At 36.0% G+C, this 18,604-nt stretch overlaps 1 protein-coding gene across 2 annotated transcripts in view; it reads right to left on the minus strand.

The window, feature by feature from the left end:
* LOC148952469 (17-beta-hydroxysteroid dehydrogenase 13-like) overlaps positions 1-18,604 on the minus strand; it is a 106,966-nt gene that overhangs the window by 78,918 nt on the left and 9,444 nt on the right. The window contains exons 1-3 of one of the 2 annotated variants that reach the window (XM_089089907.1): positions 11,897-12,047; positions 11,000-11,081; positions 2,325-2,497 (exon numbers count right to left, since the gene is read on the minus strand). In XM_089089907.1, coding sequence (XP_088946033.1) covers positions 2,325-2,497; positions 11,000-11,081 — 255 coding nt within the window. In that variant the 5' untranslated portion in view covers positions 11,897-12,047. Of the gene's footprint in view, positions 1-2,324; positions 2,498-10,999; positions 11,082-11,896; positions 12,048-18,604 lie in introns of those variants that run through there. The other variant, XM_089089906.1, reaches the window with a different exon arrangement.

The raw sequence follows: 18,604 nt of genomic DNA on the forward strand, positions 1-18,604 counted from the left end.
CTGTCCCGTTGTGTGTTGAGTTTAATAAAAGTGATTGGGGTCAGGCCGACCCCAAGGAAACACTACCCTAGTTTTAATCACCCTTATGAACGTACCCATACTCCCTCAAAGGGCCAGGTTAATAATCATTGTACTAGCACAACAAAATCTACTCTACTACAAAATTATACATGATTTTGAATGATCCGAAGAGGTAGGACAAATGAAATGGAAACATGTCGGGGGTAAAGATACCCAAACAAGAAGGGAACGGCATTTGTGGCTAAAATAAATACGACAGCAACCATCACAACGAATTCCACATGATATTAATTGACAAAGAAATCTGTGGTTAGAATACATGTGACAGGGGTATCACATCAAATCATAAATGGAATCTGGTACGAGTTCAGTCCGAATCTGGAACGATTTCAGTCGTTCATGCTGAAAACATTCAGTCTGTTTTATAGTTAATTGAATAAACCAAATTTGAACATCTAGTCTCATTTGATGGTCCAAGCTGTTTATTTTCAACCATTGTGAATTTAAGTTTTTCGCGTTTGTTCTCTTGGAATTGTCATATTTGATAATTCAGGTGGACAAAAATTTCTTCTTTTTTTCCCCAAAAATAATGATTTATAATAATTACACACAGTTTTTTTAGTGTCTTTAAAAGATAAACAGAAATGTTGAGGCGTAAAAACGTTCTAACCACCTTATGGAGTGAAGAGGGGTGTTTAGGGTGTGACTTGTCGCCTCTATTATCAAAAAAGCCAATGGTAAATAATAGCTATGTATAGCGTCTTAGTAGCGAGGTAGTCTGCACTAATTAGAATGAGACGTTATTACATAAAGGATCGGTATGACCCATTATAAATAGGGATTATATAAAATTCATCAGTATTACCCGGGTGGCAGCGGTAGCTAGCAACCTAGTAAGAGACAATCACGTCCAATACTAAGAAATGCAATAGCCCTTAGCTCCTAAAAATACATAAAGGATCGATCATCGAATATAGCTGAAACCTAGTAATTACAGTGATAGAAACTAAAAAAACAACTCTTCCTTCCTGTTTATCCTTCACAGGCTCATAAACACTAAACTAACTCTTTCCTTCATTCCACTGAAATTTTACTTTGTCTTCCAGCCGCAAATTTTGTTGTGCAACGTTTTTCTTTGAAACTCAATATGAATTTAGCTGTTTCATGTTCCATGCCTTTTTCTTTAGCTGTTCAGAATAATCTGATATCTTGTGTAATTGCGCATGTGTCATAGATACTAAAAACGATACGACCAATCCTGGGGTGATAATGACGTAATTTTTGCTCTTGGAATGTATATAAATGTGACCTAAGTCACATGATTTTTTTCCTAAAATTAAGATTCTAAAAGGATTTCGTGTCATTCTTGTGACCTGTCTAGATTGTTTTTTCAAGCCAGAGAATCACAGGGTGCCAATTAAAAAAAAAAAAAAAAAAAAAAAAAAAAAAAAAAAACGGAGCCGTTTTCGAGAATCAGTTTATGCGTAGGTCTACATAACAATTATTTGCAACAATCTTCAATTCAAAAAAAAAATTCACCATAAAAAAAATCAAAAGAAAATGAATTCATCATTGACATAAAACAGAGAGATCACAAAAAACAATTGGAAAACTATGCATAGGAATCAACCAACTCCAATACATTTCTGAACAAACACCCGAAAATGATAACGTGTCGCTGTCGTCAATAGAGGAAGAAGAGCCTGAGGAAATATATAATCCTAGAAATGGCCATAACCAAATGGCCATTGGCCATAAAAACATAGAATATTTAAGAGAAATCGAACGTAAGGATTCGGAGAAACTCTGTTCAAAATTTCAGCAAATTTTTAAGACTACTACCGTAATTATTTAGTATTATATACAGACGGGAGCTTCCAACCCTTAAAAGTGCCTCGATTATGCATATTGGCAGATCACGAACAAAGTAGAATTCATCTTTTAAGTATATTCAAGAATGTTGCGGAGAGGGTTTAACTCCACCTCCAAAAAATTCTTTAAAATTTCTGTAATTTCTCTCTATAAGGTTCTATTAGTTAGCTTTCTCATTGTAAATCGCTAATTTAAAAAAAAAAGGTACCTTACGCTTTTAGAGTTCCCAAGGTCGTAGGTACTGAAACTCAAGCCCTATGCAATCATTAAAGCTTAAAGTCTTAAATCTGAGGCTAAAATTTAAATATATTCGTATAAACAAAACACCTAGCTGAGTCATGCAAGGATTTTTAGAACTCAATTATTTAAAGGCCAAAGATTTAACTTTTGGCCCATGGCCCCTAAACTTCCCTAGAGCAGGATCTACTCACCAATACTATCTCCCCTTCAACTGATCTCATAGGAGGAGGAATAAAGCATCTATAGATACTCAGACAGACGTGGTATACGATGCGGAAGAGTAGAACACATATGTCAAAGAGGATGATCGTTACCGCGTAGAGCTGCAAGATCATTTTCTTTCCGGGGCTTTCCGATTCAGCTTCTAAAAGAAAAGAAAGAAACTAGAATAGATATCAACAAATAATCATTTTGGCGAATTAACTCACAGCTCATTTCTAATAATTAGGCGACACAGACTCAACTAAGAATTGAACAGGCGAATTAATTTATATACGAAAACTAGGGCTTGAGCTTCACTCTCTGTTTATACAACCCATCCTTCCTGCCTGAGTAAATAAATTCTATATTACCTAATTTAATCATGCCTAAGCCTGGAACACGAGTTTCTGAGACTCCTAATATGTCCAGTTTTGAAGCGTCTGAATTGGTCAGTCAAAATGTCGTTATGACTTCGTTGTAACATCCCAGGTTGCAATTTTCATTCTTCAAATCACTGAGACTATTAGGGCCTCAGGAAAAGCAATGGTCCCGGAATCTGTGCAGGATGGGAACTAACACATCATCTCAAGTCTTTACGAAGTGGTTAAGTCAGCTTAGAACCAGACAGCAAGAAGTCCCTGAGACCCCAGTGTGAATGAAATCTTTGTGTAGACCTGGGCCCATCTGGCCATAGCTTGGTTTTCCACAATTTACGATGTTCTTCTAATAAGAGCCGAAATCCTGCACAGATATTCTCAAGCCTAATACCTCCAACTCGTTATATATTCATAACTACAAATATTATGCTGATACGGGCAGATAGCCCACAATAGATAACTTAGCAAGGAAGGGGTTAATTCAGCTGAAAAAATCCCACTAGAACCGACCAAACCCAAAACCCACTAATCGGAATCCAGTGCAAATGTTGTCCACGAAACTATAATTTCCTCAAGGGATGCCACTCCTGAAGATCCCCCTACAGCGCTGTTAGCAATCACGGTTTTGGTAAGGAAAACTCGTGAAAGGCCCACCCTGATGCCACATTGAGGCCATGCTAGGATTTTCCTGTCAGGGATAGGAGTGGAGAAAGGAGCTTATGTTGGAGCGGAAACCCCAAGCCATCTTATAGCACCGGAACAGCTCCAACATTTCATACCCACCCTATTTTCGCCAGGTTTCCGTTATTTTTTGTTTTTTGTTTATTACATTTTGTCTTCTTTTCGGGGGGTTTTATTTATAATTTCCTTTTTATTATTATCATTCATTGCTTCATTCATATTTATTTCGCTATACTTCAAGTACAGATACAAGCTTCTCTTCCTGCATGGTATTTTTATTGATTTTGTATGATTTGTTTCTGGATAAAAAATCAAGGAGATAATTATCTAGGAGTTGGTAATTTAGGTTTGTGGCAAGGCTGGAGCACAAATAATGAAAGTAATTCTGAGTAATAAATCATGCTAGACAAAGAGCTTGTTTCAGATGATAAACTATAAATTCCCTTCCAGTCATTTAGTTTTTTGGCTGAGTTAATTCTTTTCACCAGTATAATTTGTTAAGCTTTATAACATTTGGCTTTATAACCCATCAAGCGAACAGCATACTCACATTGACTGAATACCACAAAATGAGAGCAATGATGATTGGTGACGAGATTTCCTTTTGACAAATATTTATTTTCTTTTAAATGAGTTTGAATATGGGCTTCTAGGGATTAACTTTACGGGGCGGGCGATCAGCACCAGAATACGGGGACTGGGTTTACACTTAAAAGGATTTTTCCCTATTTTTAGGGAAAACCGCTTCTTTTAGGGACACTTACTTGGAATCTAGGACAGAGTAAAGATTTTTAGTGATATTCAGGAAAAGTTTCATTTTGTTTTGGAACGAAGGCTGAAAAATTCTCATAGACTGTATATGGCCAGTTTTCTTAAAAGATCTAATGTCACAACACTAGTTTATGTTGCAGATCGCCGAAAAATTTAAAAATAAAGACTGTTGAGTTTTGTGCAGATAATGTGGAATGCTCATGCAATATTATTCACTTGTGTTCATGTAAAATGTGAAATAAAATATGTTCATCTGAAATGCGAAATGCTCATGCAATCTTATTTACTTATGTTCATCCTACGCATACTTATCATTTCCCAAAACACTAAAGACTCGGCGCAAAATATTTATGCCAAGTTTTCCAGAAGCGTTTCCAGACAAGATAAGTTTGCCGAAATTAAGGAGTTCTTTCGATGCGAAGTACACCGAATTCTTCCACCAGGACAGGCCCGTTGGTTATACCTTCTGGTCTGCGTAAAGACGCTTATCGAGAAGCGGGTTACTCTAATTCAGTATTTCATAGAAGCCATGTTTGACGACCCAACTGTAACAAATGACCTGATTTTGTTGACGTTAAAAAGCAAGTTGACAAGCCATACCCTGAATTCATAGACATGGCCTCTCCCACGAATTCAATACTATATAGCTTTTTCAATCCGAGCTCTTACTTCTTCACTCCCTGAAGGCAAGTGTCAGCAAACTTGTGAATGATACTGCGTCTGACTTGACGAAACTGGAGTATATTCGCAATGTTGATTCATTTACCGAACTGGATCCTTACTTTTCAAGTGAGTACCTGCCTTTAAAACTAGACATATATGGGAATAGCTGCAACCAATTCCATGAAAGAACCAAAAAATACTTAAGAGCCACGTGTTAACATTGATCTCTTTTACCAGTCTTGTCGAAAATACTATATAGTCCTAATCAAGCAGATCAAGCAGAAGGAAATTCATGACAATTTGGGTTTAGCTGAACCATGGAATGCAAGAAATTTAAAGCCAAAACTCTAAAAACCTAGCCTGTTCCAACATAAAAGTGTTCCCTGCAGAAAATAGACGTAGAATGGAGGCTACAGGCAATGACTGATGTAAATGGACTTCTTTTGGGAGATGACGAAGTTAAAGAACTGTCAGTGAAGCAGTACTCGGAGAACATACTTGATCTGAAGACTCGCAGTAAGTAACCAAATTAAGTACCCAGAACAATATATTGCTGATCTTCTCGTTACCTTTTAGCAACATTCTAGCTAAGCCTTTGTTCAGCCTCCTAAAATTGACCAAGAGAGGCATCCAAAATAGAATCAAGAATGTCACTCTAGTCTCACTTATTCGAGTCAATTACTGGTTGAATAACGAAGAAAAAAATTCATCAGCTGTCAGGATACCAAAAGCTGTCGCTGGCTTCAAGACGAGGACAAACGCTACGTGCGATGAAGTACTGGAGATATCATTTATTTGAATTTTTTATGAATATTTTCCTAAGTGTAAAAGATGTTATATGTTATCATCATTATCAGCAGTAAAAAGTAACAATTTGATGTTTTTCTGTGCTTTTCATGTGAAATTTGTGAAAACATGTGGCAAAATATCCTTTAATTTCTAGAAAAAAAGGAGGAAATCAGACCTTAACACAAACTGGTACGAAGGTAGGAAGAATCAAAATCAAAAAGTGGAAACCCTGACGGGGATTCAGTGAGAACTGGCGCTAGTGCTGAGAAATGCGTTGGGCGTGTTTAGGGAATGTTGTAATTCTTCTGAATTTAAAAACTGTTATCAGACATTTATTGAACACTTTTAGCACGAGTAGGTTTTTATTTTCAGTTCCTTATTCACCAAGTACTTGATTAGACATATCAGGAATATCATTTCATTGATTGCAAAGATAAAAAAAACTGATACATCTATACAATAGTATGCCATTACAGTATAAGAGCTTTGGAACATTTCAAGACATATATGGTCTGTTAAATAATTCGCTACCCTAAACTACTACACTCCTCTCTTTTCAGGCACTTTCAAATGTGGGGGAGGGTGACAAACTCCAAATTCTGTCACCAGCTTAAAGTCAGCCAACCTGCTTAACCTACCAAAGTTTACCCAAGATAATCAAGATTTGCTTTGTGCAGAATTTTTAATTAAATTAATTATTGAAAACACAATAATTCTGATTAATTATTGCTTAAAGAGAGATTTTGTCTTTAATCCTATAAAAACACAATACTCTCAAATAGCCTTTTTCCTTTAAAGTTTGCTACTTTTTTAATAAAGATGCCACACACTACAGTGTACGCAGACACTGTAGTGGCGCTGCTGTCTTTTCCCCTGTCTTCCCATGTTAATCACCAAAAATCTTGCTCTTACCATTTCCCTTTACTCTTTTGTCTACATGGTAAGTGACATTGAGGTGAATATTTCTGAAAAAAAAATTCCTGCCAACCTATGGCGTCAATTCACTATAATGTAGTATGGAGTTTATGGTGTTTCTCAAAATCTATTTTGCAAATAAACTACTACACTCCTCTCTTTTCAGGCACTTTCAAATGTGGGGGAGGGTGAAGAACTCCAAATTCTGTCACCAGCTTAAAGTCAGCCATCCTGCTTAACCTACCAAAGTTTACCCAGGATAATCAAGATTTGCTTTGTGCAGAATTTTTGCAAATTTTGCAAATTTGCAAAATTTGGAGGACAATTTTGTAAATTTCTTGATAAATTTAATCGACATAAGCGAATTGCCAACAGTCTAACTCATCACCTTAACTCTAGCAGGAATGATTTGAAAATGCACATAATAGGAGGGTAAATCATATTAGTGTATAATAGAATTCTACAGTTTGATTAGTTTAATTTTTGAATGAATTTAGTATAAGTGTAAAATAACGTAAAGCAAGAAGACCAGTATATATATATGGTGACCATATATTTTGGACACAACTTGACATTCATTAAATCATGGCGTAGCTCCCCTCCCCGAATACCCGCAAATCTGATGGGCTATTGGGTACCCATCTTCACAGGGAGTACTCAAAGATGCAGACAATACTTCCGATCAAAATTTCACTTCGGAAGATAAGTAAGACAAAAAAAAAGTGTAACGTAACGTAACGTAAAAAATTACGTTGAAACGTAAAAAAATTATGGATCTATGAACCAAAAAAGTTGAATAGTGGGGAGGTGACAAAAATAAGTGCGGGTCTGCCGAGCGTAAAGGGATCTACCCTCTTCATATGGTTTATTTCTCAGATGTGTTTCCAAGAGAAAAATCTTTATTTTGTTTGAAAGTAAAAACACATTTCACAATGTAACATGTTCAAAGAAAACAACTGTGCTGTCATTGCTTGCTTACTTATGTAAATTTCTAGCATTTCCCTAAACTATAATCAATCAACGTCACTAAGGGGTGCATTCACTTTCTCCCTTCTTTTTGCATAACATTCCCCCTTAATAATCATAATAATATTATAATAATAATTATACAAGCAGGGATCAAACAACAAAGCTGCTCTAAGGGTATAATTGTATATTATAATAATATATATATTTATATATATAATAATATATATAATTATATATAATGATATATGCAATAATAATAATATAATAATAATAATAATAATAACAAGCTGCATGGTAATAAACGAAAAACCTGCACGGTACTCAGTTTCTAAGGGTAGAATTTTTTTTAAAAATACACTTACACATAGGAAACTGGGTGAGGGGGAGGGTAGTATTAACTCCTTCCAAAAGAACCACCCGGCGTGATTTGAAGGAAACATGTTGAAATGAAATTTACTAGACTAGATATTTTGACAGTCACTCTTTTTTCAACACCCCATCAAAAAACATCTTGTCCCCCCTAGAGTTTAGGCCATATAAACCTTCATCAACGTCCGAAACAAATTTCTTTAATAATTTTAACATAACAGCTTTACTTACATTGGCGCAAACCGGACCAACTCTTAAGGAAGAGAAGGTGAGGAGGTTTTGCTATAGTAAGGGAGGGGGGGGGGGATAAAATATGAACAAAGGAAAAAAGAAAATTTTAGGGCCAATATCTTTAATTTTTTCAGGAGTACTTAGGACCAATGTCAAGGGGACAGGATCCCTCCAGTTGTGCTGGCATGTTTAGATAGTTTTTTTTTTCCTTGAGGCCCAAACCCTTTTTCCTCAGTGAACAAAAGAGGAGCAAAAGAAACAGCTCCTATTTTTCAGCCGCTTACTTTGGAAGCATTATAAGCAATTCGCTGAAAATCAAAGTAAAAAGGTCTTAACATTGTCCAAAGAGCAATCCATCAATCCTTGGGTAGCGTAAATTTGCATACCCAACATTTTAATGGGAGGGTACCAGAGTGTTTTTTCAAGGGTGAGGATGTTAAATTTTTAAATTTCCATTTAAGCATATGGATTTTTTAGTGTTTTCTCACTAAAATTTCACTGCCAGAGGGAGTCACCAGTGCTGATTCCAGAGGGTTCAAAGCAATTTAAAGGAGCTCTACAGAAGAAAAGATTTCTTTAAAGCATCATATAACCAAAAAGCCAGCAAACGGTTTTGAAAGATCTTACACGATTGGGGAAATATCCACCCCTCCCCCCTCCCCCAAATCCTCTCCTTGACAATACCCCCAAGGGGACGAGATTTTCCAAACCAAGATTTGGGAAACGGGATACTCCTCCCATATATGCGCATTAAATTGACTAGTTGCATCAGTTTAAGTTACGCCAATTAAAAGCTACTTTTTTCCAATGAAGGTTCAGAAAAAATATTATATCCAAGATTCCGGTTTAAAAGAAATACATAATGATTACGTAATGGTTAATTAATCAAGTTTTGGGTAGTGAAAAACCGGAATAAAAAGGATAAACCTGATAGACAACAACTAAGTCACTGAACTTAAGTTATTTTGTAAGACTTAATTATACTTATTTACTTGAGGTTTTATACACACTTATCGTAGAGGTTTTCTACCATTACAAAAGAAAATAGATTTTAAAATGAACTTCAGAACAGTAATATGCAGTTAACAGAATGTCTAGGCTGAAATAAAAACAACACTTCTTTTAAATATTTAATTTCAAAAACTTTTTAAATGAATGATATTTTAAAAGCATTTTATAACTTAAATAACAGCCAGTACAAAACTCTTTAAATTCATCTTAAATACTGGGAAACTAAAATTTGTGTCTACCGAAAAATGTCACGTTGAATTACATAAAAAACAAATATACATACAATATTCTTTGTTGTTGCATTTTCTTTTTTTCAATATAATCACTTGAAATACGAAAAAAATATTTTTAAATCTTTAATCTTTTGCAGCACACCGAATCCAAAAACCAGGTGCAGAATCTGAGAGGCAAATGGGATTTTACGATCAGAAACACCAGAAAAAAGGTTAAGCACTCAACTTCCGGATACGTTTTGCAGAATCATTAGAAAGAGAAGAATACTCAAGACCGTACCCAAGACTTTCTTTCGGAAAGGGTTTTACAAAAAAAATCGGGGGGGGGGGGGGGGGGTACAAAAAAAAACTAAAAAAACGCATAATAAATTTGTTTATATCCGTTTTTGTTACGTTTTTATGAGTCAGACAAACATTTCGGGAGGGGGGGTTAAAACCGGGTCCCCCCTGGATACAGCCCTCAGAATACTCATAACAAAATTCTGTCATAAAGTCTGTCGCTCAAAGAAGTTCTTATTCATAGAGATAAAAGTTGCATTTGTTTTCTTTAAAAATGAACATGTTATTTTTCCACACAGAAATAAGACTGAAAAAAACTATGGCAAGGCTGACCAGTGGGTATAAAACGCAACTAGCCTGTGCGAGGGGACGCCGGCTTTCAGAAGTCACGTACACCCGTTGCAGTGGGCCAAGCATGGCGGAATTGTGCGGCCCACCTGGCGCTCCGAGATGTACACAAGGGGGCTAAAAGTGGGAGACCCCTCGGATATGTGAAACAGACAAATTGCCATACTGTGGAAACTGGTATTAGTTTCAAGCACAGTTTATAGAATTATCCAGTAAGTTTATCGCAGATCATTTCTGGTCTTCGTTCTCGGTGCGAACAAAAAGCTCCTCCCACTTATTTGTTCACTTATGGATCAGTGTGTTTGCGTCCATCAATGAGAAATGGTTACAAAGTGCATTATTCGTAATAGCGGGTTTCCACTTATTTCCGATTGTTTCGCGTCTGACTTGTCTACCCGTGAAAAGATCTAATGCCGCTTATGTTTTTACGTTCTTCGGAGCACTTGCACCTTGGTCCGGGTTTTTATAATGGGTGAGATAGGGAATGATCATACTGGATAATTATATAAACTGTGGTTTCAAGTTTCATTGACTACAGAGAATCTACTTTTGCAAATGCGAAAACGGTTTTATTAGAAAAAATGTCTGACAGACGATAGTTCTTCACGAACGGAAAACGGAGAAGGAACATTTTAGTATTTGAATCATTCTGATTTTTCTTCTTGTTTGAGAAATCATAAAGCTAACCATTAAGTTTAGCCTACCGTAATCAGAAGACAGTGCTAGCCGAGTCGTTAGTGTGCTAAACACGAAATCCTTAGAGTTCGACTCCTGGTGTTGCTGGCTATTTGGTTTAGAACGGGGGTCAATGGCGTGAATCGGCCAGAATCGACCCAGCTCTTAATGGGTACAAGGAGAAATATGAGGGAAAACACGGAAAGCGTCGGTCGATTTGATTCCAATCACGCATATCACTCCCGGCTGAAAATCAGGAGATCGCTACCTGCGCCACGCAGACCATTGGTCAGCATGCGAAAAAGTTTTCTTAGCATTTTGGAAAGTAAATAATAACGAATAAAAACAAATTACCTCCACACTGCGAACTGTCATAAAATCCGTTTTCCACCAAACTGTTCTTGTGACATAAAAGCTGCGTTCCTGTACTCAGCATCTGCAATGAGAAACTAATGAAGGCATTTAGAGTTGCTTTGAATCGCGTTTACCGCGCGGGAATTGAATACAAATATTAAAAATAAACTCGCAATGCAGATTCATACTACAGACACATTTGTCGATAACAACAAAATTAAGCACGCAATAGCGTTCCCAGTGCGTAATTGAGTGAATTGGGCAACGTTGAACTTTCAAGCGTAATTTTAGGATTGATCAATCAGAGTGAAGATATAACGTACGACGCGTAAAGGAAGGAAGAACAAAAAAAATGCCTTCTGGAAGAATCGGAGCGGAGATAGGGGCTCCAAAATTCCTTCCCTTGAGATGGTAGGCTAAAGGCTCTGGATCTATTTCTAAGAGCTAGAAAACAACTACTTCCCAAGATAGAAAAGAATCCTTAAACTAGAATTTCACCAAGTAAAGAGGGTAAATTTTCTAATTCACTTATCATTAATATTTATTATTAAGCAGGCCTAATAGTAATATTTATAGGTTTTATATATTTATTGAGTTCACATTCATTTATTAATTTATAAATAATCAATAAATATTAATAAATAAATAATGAATAATTGATAAACAATATTTATCAAGTTTTTATCTTTTCGGTAAACTTTCCGATTAACTCACTAAAGAGAAGGCTAAGAGATAGGTATCCCTCTAGAATCAGAATTTCATCCTGAATCCAATATAATATTTATTTGCGTTGAAAGTGAACGTTTTTATCAACACGTCTAGACTATCAAAAATTAGAAAGACTATCTCAAATTAACTTTTCTCAGTTGTTCTATTTGAGCAAACAATAAAATATACCTTGAATCAAGCATTTAGCAAGCCCAAAAAAGGAATCAACAGTTCTTCGCCACGGAACTAAAGTTTAATATAACGTCTTCACAAGCCAAAGCTCAGAAGCGAAATGTCACAAAAAATAGCCGTGATTAGCTATACTGTAGAATTTTGGAAGAAATCAAAACCACAAGCGCACTACAAAACAGGTCTTCTGAACGGCCTATGAATGGCAAGGAGCAGCCGCTAAATGGTGATTCAACCTTGGATTTGAGAGGAGGTATTTAAAGTTCTCAGCTTCCTGAAGCGAAAATTTAACAGCATCAGGCTATAATGTTTGCTTTTTACAATATTTTAGTATAAAAAAAGATGGTGTTTATATCAGGGACAGCGCTAGTTCCCTTTTTAAGTTTCTAAGTTCTAACTTCTTTTTAAGTTCTAGTTCCCTTTTTTGAAAGCCAAAAGTGACTGGAGGACATTAAGTCCCCCCCCCCCTCATGCCCTTTTTGATAATCCCACTCCCTGCAATCCTCCGATACATTCGATAAAAGCTTGAGACAGTTATTTTGTTCAAAATTGTCAAAAAGTTCAACAAATATGCCCCTGGAGGTGACATGACCCCAGTCCCTGACGCAAGGGTTAAAACAGTATAATTTGTCAATTGTTTAAACATAGGAATTATAATGCAAAAGGAGGGCTTGCTTATTCTGGGAGGGGGCAGAGGGCCGATAAATGGGCCAACTATTTTTTTTATTATCTCCAATCAGTTTGAAACTTACAGTCGTAAGTCCTTGCGCAAAGAGGAACCTAACATGCGAAAAATTCAGGGGCATGCCCTCCCCCCAATAAAACAAGAGACCCAAAAAAGAGCCTGAAACCCCCCGAAAATGGTGTCGGATCGAAATAAAAAATGCACCACTGGAATCAGCATGGTCGAAAACCTTTTGAAGGATAATTAGAGTCCTCCACCTTGGACACAAAAAAAATCACTTTTCTGCATGGGTACTTAACACTGATGTTTCTCCTTTTTTCTTTCTTTTTTTCTACCAGGGCTAGCGAGTGACCAAAACATCGCAGAGAGATTTTTAAGGGCTTATTCAAACGGAAATCAAATTTGCTAGCGCCCTTTTTAGTGACCAAAAAGATTGGAGGGCAGCTAGCCCCTCCCCCCCCCTAAGTCGTCCAATAGAATTTTTAAATAGTAATTTTGCTCAACATAGTTCAAAGTCCAATAAATATGGTTTTGATGAGGATATGACCCTCAATAAGCCCTGGGGAAGGGGTGTACGCAGTGTCGGGCTTATCGGTATCAGGCGTAACGGCACTGGGTGTAACGGTATCGGGCGTAGTGGTGTTTTTTAAAGATGGTTTTGTGCCTTATATCATGGTTGAAGCAGTAGTTGCAACTTGGTAAAGAGCAAACCACAGCCCATAGTTACCAAAATTTGAAAAACACATTTTGAAAACAAATCTGCCTAATGAGAAAACATTGCCATCTGACATTGATTTAGGAATGGTAACTATTATTTCGGTTAATCTTAAAAGTAAAAGTTTATTGAGAAAGCAAATTTTAAATGATTTTGAAAAAGAGTCTGAAACCCCTCGAAAATGGCATCAGATAAAAATCAAAATTGTACCATTGGAATCATTATGGTCAAAAATCTTGTATAGGGTAATTTAAGTCCTCCACCTTGAACAACAAAGAAAATCACTTTTTTTACCAGGGCTAGCGAGTTACCAGAACAACATTAAGAGATGTTTAATGATTCATTCGAACGGAAATTCAAATTGCTAGTGGCCTTTTTAAGCGACCAAAAAGATTGGAGAGCAGCTAGCGCTCCCCCCCCCAAGGGCCCCTTCTCCTAAAGTCATCCGATCAGAATTATGAGATAGCAATTTTTTCAGCATAGTTGAAAGGTCCAATAACCATACTTTTGGTGATGACCTGACACTTCATTATCCCTGGGGAAAGGGCCGTCAGCTACGCAATTATGGTCCTACAAAATGCAATGGATTAAATTAGATTAACAGAGTTTGTAGTTCAGTCGGTATAGTTTGGAGTTGAATTAGGACGTCAAAGGTTCAAGTATTTGAAGTTTTTTTTTTCAATCATGGTTTTTGTGTCTTCTATATGATTATGTGGATAATCTGTATTTGTTAAGGCAGAGTACGGTAAATCATAACCAATGTTGTTTTTCCTACTTCGCCAAAAAATTACGACCAACTACCAAAATTTGAGCGATTTAAAGTTTGAGTTTTTTTTCCGATAATTTCTTGATGAAAAATTACTTCACTTTTGTTTTACATTTTCTTTTAGTATTTCGGAAAAAAATTAAATCAAGCTATTCCAATTCGTCTATTCAATGTTTGTTTTGGTCCCCATAGTCTTCAAAGAAAGTGTTTCATATTATAGCCTAGTATTTGTTATTGGGAAATATTCGGACATTTTCTAGGATGAGATTTTTGTAAGGGGGGGGGGGAGGGGTCCACGGGAAGAGTTTTCCATGGAAAGAAAGTTTCTGGGGGAACTTTCCAGGAGAAAATTTACAAGGGGGATGGGAATTTCCAAGCATTATTTGAAAATCATCACAAATAAAAAAAAATCAAGTGGAAATAACGAACAACACTTAAACTAAGAACGAACAGAAATTATTCTGTATATGGAGTTTGGGTTCTCCCAGTAAAAAATAAAATAAATCATGGCAGTGTTTGTTCTACATTAAATTTAAATTAAAAACGGGCAAAGATTAATTTAAAAAAACAAAGTTTTTCCAATGAAAGTAAAGAGCAAAGTTCAAACTTAAAACCGACAAAAATTATTACTTCACCGCCTATCTAATATATATCAATAAAACCAGTACAAATAAACCTACTAATTATGTTTCCCTATGTTTCTAGGATTATAGAAAATTAGTGCTTTCAAGAAAACACAAAATAGTAATGGAGTTTTGGTATAGTTAAAGCAAACCGATTAAGGACACTTTTTACAGAATAAAAATAAGGTATTTTAGGATTGTTGCTTTATTTTTATTTGTTTAATTTGGAATCACTTCTGCACAATGGCTTTAATTTAAGAATCACTTTTGTTTAATTTGGAATCACTTCTGCACAATGGCTTAGTTCAATAACTTTCTCTCGTGTTGATTCTGAAAAGGACATGTCATGATTAGTTTGTAGACAAGTTCGAAGTAAATTTATCTTGATAGTATTAGAACTATAGACTAGCTTTAGAATTTGTATTATAACTTGAAATTCACTGTCGTATAGAGAGAAATAACCGGATTCCCAGAGTTCATATTTTGGCTTATTTGATCTTTATTTCGAACATTATCAAAGCATATTTCCTACAATTTAAGATTCTATATTATCCACTATTGGTATTATAGCTGGCGAGACCAAAATGTTACCTGATAAATCAATCCAATTTTTCTGTATGCTCTTCAATGACAGCGGTTATTAAAAAAAACATTTAATTTTATGCTTATGTTTTTAAGATATTTTTAATTGTAGATATAATTAAAGTTACCGATGTCACAACTGGCGTAAGACTATAAAAAGCTTTATAGATTGGTTTATTGTTGTCAGGCTATGCACTCACTTAGACTCCAAAATAAATATTCCTGCTTCTTATGCTTGGCTTTTGTGTTTTCTGTAAAGCGCTAGTTTTCTATAATCCTCGAAACATAGGGAAACATAATTAGTTGATTTATTTGTACTAGTTTTATTTATATATATTGGAAATCGAAAGTTCCATTGCCCTTTTTAAGAGTCAAAAGTGATAAGAAGACAACTAGCCCCCCCCCCCCCACACCCTATTTTTCCCAAATGAATCCGATCAAAATTTTGAGACAACCATTTTGCTATAAATAGTCTAAAGATCAGATAACAAAAACTCCAGGATCAACACAACCCCCCAGAGCCCCAGCGCAAGTGCCGTAAGTTATGTCCTAGGGTATATAAAGTTTTAGGGAAGGGGTGCTTGTATAAGCTTTGGAGGAGGCTCATTTGTTTGGGAACTGAAAGTTCTAGTTACCTTTTCAAACAGTTCGTGGTAACGAACTGTAAGTAAGGAGCGACCCGGCTCAATGGTAACCGAAACTCTAAAAAACGGGATTTTGATACCAATAGATACATCAAAAGAATCAGATTTTAATTCTGATTTCAAATATATAAGTTTCATTAAGTTTAATCTTACCCATCAAAAGTTACGTGCCTGAGAAAATTTGGCTGATTTTCGAAAAAAGGGGGAAAGACCCCCTAACAGTTATAGAACCTTAATGAAAATCACACCATCATATTCAGCGTATAAGAGAACCCTCCTGTAGAGTTTTCAAGCTCCTATAAAAAAAAATGTGTAATTTTGCATTTTTTGCCATAATAAATATCCCGGATGGGTTTTTATTTGTTTGTTTGTTTTTTTTTTTTTTTTTTTTTTTTTACCCAGGGGTGTTGGTATAGATCCAGTAGTCCAAGAATCTCGTGAGAGGGCACATTCGAAAGTAAATTAAAATTTCTAGTGCCCTTTTTAAGTGACCAAAAAAAATGGAGGGCAACTAGGCCCCCTCCCTCGCTAATGTTTTTCCCAAAGTCATCCGATCAAAATTTTGAGATAGCCATTTTGTTCAGCATGGTCGAAAATATGATAAAAATGTCTTTTAGGATGACTTGATCCCCCAAAGTCCCCAGGACGAGGGCTGAAATTTATGAACTTTACTCAATGTTAACATATAGTATTGGTTATTGGGAAGTATACAGACTTTTTCAGAGGAGATTTTTTCTGGTAGGTGGGGGAAGGAGAGGGTGGGGGGCTATATGGACGGATCTTTCCATGAAGGAAGTGTTCCGGGGGGACGGGACATTGCTATGAAGGGGGCGCCGGATTTCCCAGCATTATTAAAGAGAAAGATCAGGAATTAAATAAAAAAAAACAAGTTTTTCAAAACAATGTCTTTTAGGATGACTTAATCCCCCGAAGTTCCCAGATGGAGGGCTAAAAGTTATGAACTTTACCCAATGTTAACATATAGTATTGGTTATTGGGAAGTATACAGAAGTTTTCAGGAGGTTTTTTTTATGGGTGTGGGTGGGATTGGTGGGTCGGTGGTTATGCTGGAGGATCTGTTCATGAAGGAAGTTTTCATGGGGGAAGGGAAGTCGCCATGAAGGGGGTGCCGGACTTGCCAGCATTATTTATTGGCTATTGGGAAGTATACAACCATTTTCAGGAAGGATTTTTTCTGGAGAGGGGGGGGGCTAGAGGAGGGGGTTACTCTGGAGAATATTTTCGTGGAGGATGTTTCTTTGAGGTAAGGGACATTTCTATGAAGGGGGCGCCGGATTTCCAAGCATTATTTAAGAAACGATCAGAAATTAAATAAAAAAAAACAAGTTTTTTCAACTGAAATGTAAGAAGGAATATTAGAACTTAAAACGAACAGAAATTATAACGCATGTGAGGGGGTTCTCCCCCAAGTCGGTACCTCGCTCTTTACGCTACAGTTTTTTTTAGTGCTTTCAAAAGATCTATCTATTCTAATTAAACGGCCTTTATGATTCTGGGGTTTTTTAATCAAAATTTTTTTTAACTTTTAACGTAAAGAGCGTGGTATTGACTAAGGGGAGAACCCCTTCATATAAGTAATAACATATACGTAATAAAAAAAACAATAAAAAAACAAGCGATACGGCTCAATAGTAATCGAAACTTTTAAAACCGAAATTTTGATGTCAATAAATGTATCAAAAGTATGTGTTTATAATGCTGATCCTAAATATATAAATTTTATTAAGTTTAGTATTACTCATCAAAGGCTACGAGCCTGAGAAAATTCACTCGATTTTTTAAAGAGGGGGAAACATCCCCTACAAGTGAAAGAATTTTAATGAAAATCACACCGTCAGATTCAGCGTATCAGAAAACCCTATTACATAGGTTTCAAGCTCATATCTGCAAAAATCTGCAACTTTGTATTTTTTGCCAGAAGAAAAATATACGAATATAGAAGTTAGTTACGTAAGTTAATTTGTAAAGACATCCATTTAGCAAAAGAAAAGTAAAATTTTTATACAAATAAAAGCTGCATTAACTAAAAAACGATCAGAAATTAAATAAAAAAAACAAGTTTTTTAAACTGAAAGTAAGGAGCGACATTAAAACTTAAAACGAACAGAAATTATTCCGTATATGAAAGGGGCTGTCCCCTCCTCAACGCCTCGCTCTTTACGCTAAAGTTTGACTCTGTCTCACAACTTTATTTTTTAAAACAATAAAAAACTTTAGCGTAAAGAGCGAGGCGTTGAGGAGGGGACAGCCCCTTTCATATACGGAATAATTTCTGTTCGTTTTAAGTTTTAATGTCGCTCCTTACTTTCAGTTTAAAAAACTTGTTTTTTTTATTTAATTAAGAGTCAAAAGTGATCGGAGAGCATATAGCCCCCCACGCCCTTATTTCTCCAAATGCATCTGATCGAAATTTGGAGATAACCATTTCGTTCAAAATAGTTCAAAGGTCATATAACAATGCCTGGCGGGGACAAGGGCTGCAAGTTATGCCCCGAGGGCACAAAAGGTTTTTATGGAAGAAGTAGTTGTATAAATTTTGGAGGATGCTCAATTGATTAGAAATTAAAAATTTTAGTTTCCTTTTTAAGGACAAGGTGATCAGAGGGTAAGTAGCCCCCCCCCCCCCAAGCCCTCTTTTCCCCAAATGCATCCAATCAAAATTTTGAGAAAAG

This window comes from Artemia sp. Qi Xiang Cuo, chromosome 5 (assembly GCF_049724085.1).
Source record: "Artemia sp. Qi Xiang Cuo chromosome 5, ASM4972408v1, whole genome shotgun sequence".
NCBI classification, from domain to species: domain Eukaryota; kingdom Metazoa; phylum Arthropoda; class Branchiopoda; order Anostraca; family Artemiidae; genus Artemia; species Artemia sp. Qi Xiang Cuo.